Source organism: Salvelinus alpinus, chromosome 9 (genome assembly GCF_045679555.1).
Source record: "Salvelinus alpinus chromosome 9, SLU_Salpinus.1, whole genome shotgun sequence".
In the NCBI taxonomy this organism is placed as follows: domain Eukaryota; kingdom Metazoa; phylum Chordata; class Actinopteri; order Salmoniformes; family Salmonidae; genus Salvelinus; species Salvelinus alpinus.
In genome coordinates, this window is record NC_092094.1 from 31,628,668 (window position 1) to 31,633,548 (window position 4,881).

Genomic DNA, 4,881 nt, shown 5'->3' on the forward strand with positions numbered 1-4,881 from the left:
TCCCTCTCTGCTTCTCTCTCTATCTCTAAAGCGTAGCTCCGGCAGCACTGCGCTCCCTCTCCTCCCCCTCCCCTCTCTCTAACCAGCACCCCCATCTCTCCACCTCCCCCCCACCCCCTCAGGAAGAATACTGCTAACTGTGCTGCACGCGGCAGGCTGCAGCTGCTATAGCTACGGCCAGGCAAACCATCGCAGGGAGAGGACCAGAAGAGAAGAGAGAAAAAGAGAGGAGAGTGGGATGACTGCGTCAGGAGTCCTTTAGCTTTTTTCTCTCTCTCTTTCTCCATCCATCAGAGCGGGGCTAATCAGGCACCAGCTAGCCTTCGGCAAAGTCACCGAGACGGAGGGCTCTCAGCCGACATACACACAGAAACGCAGAAACACACACACACTCACGAGGACCTGCCAGACCGGTGGATAAAAAAAAAAAATGTATTGTCATTTTTTTCCTTTCTGCTCGGTGTGTCTGGCTTTTACTGCTTGATGGAGCAGTGTGATTCGTCAACAGAGGGGCCGTGTGTCTGCGGCTGCAGGCAGGGAGAGGGGGAGAGGAGGAGGGCCGGGGGACGCCAGTCACCTGCTTAGCTTAACCCACACGGCCTGTCCTTTCCCACCGAACCTCTAGTCTCTACACACTGCTCTGCTCCGCTCTCACCACCGGCTAACATGAGACATTTTGTTCCATTAGTTAACACAGGGACATTACCACCACTTTCCAGATGAAGGAGAAGAACTGAATATAAATACACTTTCCACATTTCTGTTTTTCCATGGAAAGGGAAATATACATGACTCTGGTTCCTGATTGTTTTTTGTGATATTCAGAAAGGAAGAAATAAGGGACCGTTTGAGAACTAATGAGGTAGGTGATCACTGCAAAACCTTTCCTTTACTGCTGCTCTGCCTTCACATAATCTCTCTCTGCCTCCCTCTCTTCCCCCTCTCTCCCTCTTTCACTCTCTCTTCCTCTCGCCCCCTATCACTCTTCATCTCTCTTTCTTGCTTCCTCTCTCCGTCTCCCTTTTTCTTTTTTCTCTTTCTCTCTGTGTCTATCTCTGCGTAGCGTCTCCCAGTCTCGTCGATGGCGTGGCGAATCCTGTCCTTGCTCCAGCCAGGGTAGGAGGGTGGTGCGTCCTCCTCTAGTGTCCGTCTCCCCCCAACATGCTGAATAATGAGCCCTCCGCAACATGAGTACTGTGGGCCGGGTTTCTCTGCAGCCCACCTGGAACGCAGCCCTGCTCGCCCTGCTAGCCCTCACCATGGTGCCAGCTCTCAGTGTGTGCCAGCCTGCCGGCCTGGGTCCTCCCCCCAACCCCCAGAACTGTCCGGTGGTGTGCTCCTGTACCAACCAGATTGGTAAGGTGGTGTGTACACGCCGTGGCCTGGTCAGGGTGCCCCCCGGGATCCCCACCAACACCAGATACCTCAACCTGATGGAGAACAGCATCGAGACCATCCAGGCTGACACCTTCAGAAACCTACACCATCTGGAGGTGCTGCAGCTGGGCAGGAACGCCATCAGGCAGATCGAGGTGGGGGCCTTCAACGGCCTGGCCAGCCTCAACACCCTGGAGCTGTTTGACAACAGACTGACGGGGATCCCCAGCGGGGCTTTTGAGTACCTGTCCAAGCTGAGGGAGCTGTGGCTGAGGAACAACCCCATCGAGAGCATCCCCTCCTACGCCTTCAACAGGGTGCCCTCTCTGATGAGGCTGGACCTAGGGGAGCTCAGGAGGCTAGAGTACATCTCTGACGGGGCCTTTGAGGGCCTGCAGAACCTCAAGTACCTGAACCTGGGGATGTGTAACCTCAGGGAGATGCCTGTCCTGTCTCCCCTGACTGGCCTGGAGGAGCTGGAGATGTCTGAAAACACTTTCCCTGAGATGAAGCCCGGCTCTTTCCGCGGCCTGCGCTCGCTACAGAAACTCTGGATCATGAACTCTGGGATCACCGTGATCGCGAGGAACGCCTTCGATGACATCACAGCACTGGTGGAGCTGAATCTAGCCCATAATAACCTGTCATCTCTACCACACGACCTCTTTTCTCCGCTGCAGTACCTGGTGGAGCTCCATCTCCACCACAACCCCTGGAGGTGTGACTGTGACGTGGTCTGGCTGTCCTGGTGGCTCAGGGAGTACATCCCCACTAACTCCACCTGCTGCGGCCGCTGCCACTCCCCTGCCCACATGAGAGGACGATACCTGGTGGAGGTGGACCAGACCACATTCCAGTGCTCTGCTCCTTTCATCCTGGATGCTCCCAGGGACCTCAACATCTCTGCAGAGAGAGTGGCTGAGCTCAAGTGTCTTACGGCCGCCATGTCATCGGTCCGATGGCTGCTTCCTAACGGGACCGTTCTGACCCACGGATCGTCTCACCCTCGGATCTCTGTCCTCAATGATGGAACGCTCAACTTCTCCAACGTTTTGCCGTCGGACAAGGGTGTCTATACTTGCATGGTGACTAACATGGCAGGTAACTCCAACGCCTCAGCCTACCTGAATGTCAGCAGTGCCGAGCTCAACACCTCCAACCTGTCCTATTTCACTACAGTGACTGTGGAGGTGCTGGAGCCCACCGTAGAAGAGACCCCCAAACCCAAACCCACAGTCCCAGCCTCGCCCTCCGTGTTCCAGCCCGTCTTCATCTCCACGCCCACCATGCTGCTCCAGAGCACCCAGACCCCCCGCCAGGTGTCTCTCCCCACAGCCCGTGGCCCCACCCACCCCTCCGCCAGCCTGGACGAGGTCGTGAAGACAACCAAGATCATCATTGGCTGCTTCGTTGCCGTGACGCTCCTTGCCGCTGCCATGTTGATCGCCTTCTACAAGCTGCGTAAGCGGCACCAGCAGCGGAGCACGGTGGCGGTGGCGCGGACCATCGAGATCATCCAAATGGACGAGGAGGTTCCCGAGGTTCCACCGGCCAGGTCAGGTTCTAGCGAGTCTGAGGAGACGGGGCTGGCTCTGCCCACCATCTTAAAAACAAGATACATCTCATCATCCTCATCGTCCTCCCACAGAGACAGAGACAGAGACAGAGACAGAGACAGAGACAGAGACAGAGACAGAGACAGAGACAGAGACAGAGACAGAGACAGAGACAGGGACAGGGACAGGGACAGAGCTGCCTACGGGGCTCACTGGACCCATAACAACCTGGGAAACTCCCTGCACCGTTCCTCCAGCCGCCAGCATCATCAGCAGCACCACCACAGCCTCATCAGCACCATCGCAGAGCCCTACGTCATTAAGACCACTCACACCAAGGAGAAGGTCCAGGAGACCCAGATCTAAGGGACTCATGCTGGCCTTACTGTGGATCTAACTGTGTGGATCTAACTGTGTGGATCTAACTGGGTGGATCTAACTGGGTGGATCTAACTGGGTGGATCTAACTGGGTGGATTTCTATATGGATCTGACTCTACTCCCTCTTCTCTTCCTCTCCTCACTGCTCACCAGTCCATGCAATAGAATGCACAAAGAAGACGGTAACTTTCTTTTGTACAGAGTGCAAAATGGAGACAGTTTTATCTATCTTGTACATGCTTATACATAAATATAGAAATGTAAAAAATATACATCTATATAACTTAATCTAATATGGGGACGGTGTTGGGATTATGTATCAAAGAAGAAAGTAAAATTTAAACTATTTTCTAATAACTTGTAAGTTCTATTTAAAAGCGAGAGGTGTTGAGGTCTCGATGATGGTATGTTTGATTGATTGAGGGAGGAGCTGTCTTGAGGAAAACTGTTCTTTTTGTTATTTAGACCATTTAGAATGTAGTAAAAGCCCTTTATACCCACAGCAGTTTATAGAACAACAAGCCCTAACATCAGATCAGGCTTTGCAGGTTCATCTTATAAAAGCGCCAGTTTGTACTGTGCCAAACGTTACAAATACAATAAAGGACTCCGGAAGATTAAGAAAACCAACAGCCACATCCAAGCAAAATCTAGACAGAAAGACAGAGAGTAATTTGTCGAGGGAGAGATGTAGAGAGAAGAGCATAGATTTTGCTGTTCAGTAGCTATCAGCCAAATGCTTTTAGACTGCAGTGAATTTCTGCAGCTAAGGTTTAACCCTTTGTTTTCCGGAGCAAAGCTACACATCTATCTAAAAACAGCTCTTTATGTTACTGAATCTAAACCCGTTTAGTACGATTGTATTTGATTTATCCCAGGTCCCCTTGGCTAAGATGAAGGACAGGCTATTATGAACAGAGATTTGGTGTGGTTTCTTCATGCAGATTTAGGTTGCATAAGGTATTGTTCTTTTTTATTTTTGTCTTGGGTTGTGACATGCTTCTTAATGGCATGTGTAGTGTTTAGGGTTAATGTAGTGCTGCATTACAGTGGTTCTCTGTCTGCTCTCTGTAAGGGCTTGTTCTAATGGTAATCCCTCACAGTTACAGACGTGGTGCAGAGAGACTGGGGTTTGCTGACCAATCTGCTTTTGGAAGAAAAAAAGGAGCTGGGCTGAAATTAAATGAATGTCTGGACATTGGGCTTGTTTCTCTATGGACTTCATTGAAACAATGAAATTGTTTTTTCTTTTCCTTATTTTGGGTATTATTTCGAGCAACACTATTTTTATGGGGAGTCTATAAGGAGGCTACAAAAAATAAAACCTTTGGTTTGTATTTCTCTACTCGGAGACACTTCAACGTGCCATTATTTTCCCTGTCCCTGTTGATGACAGTGTGGAGATATTAGCTTGTAAGCCTGATAGCATGTCAGTCCACAGACACTGAACAGAATGCATTCATAATTCTAAATGGAGCCCTACCCCCTACCCTCCTAGTCACAACTGTAGATCGGAAAAGGATCAGATAAACTTTAGCAATATGTCAATTGCTTCATCTTGCCTTCTG

At 50.8% G+C, this 4,881-nt stretch overlaps 1 protein-coding gene across 1 annotated transcript in view; it reads left to right on the plus strand.

The window, feature by feature from the left end:
- Nucleotides 1–4,664, plus strand: part of LOC139584649 (leucine-rich repeat-containing protein 4-like) — a 4,764-nt gene extending 100 nt beyond the window's left edge. The window contains exons 1-2 of the mRNA XM_071416737.1: nt 1–862; nt 1,064–4,664. The exon at nt 1–862 is cut by the window's left edge and continues 100 nt beyond it. Of these exons, the coding sequence (XP_071272838.1) occupies nt 1,188–3,299 (2,112 nt within the window). The 5' untranslated portion in view covers nt 1–862; nt 1,064–1,187 and the 3' untranslated portion in view covers nt 3,300–4,664. The remainder of the gene's footprint in view (nt 863–1,063) is intronic.
- Nucleotides 4,665–4,881: the final 217 nt, after the last annotated feature.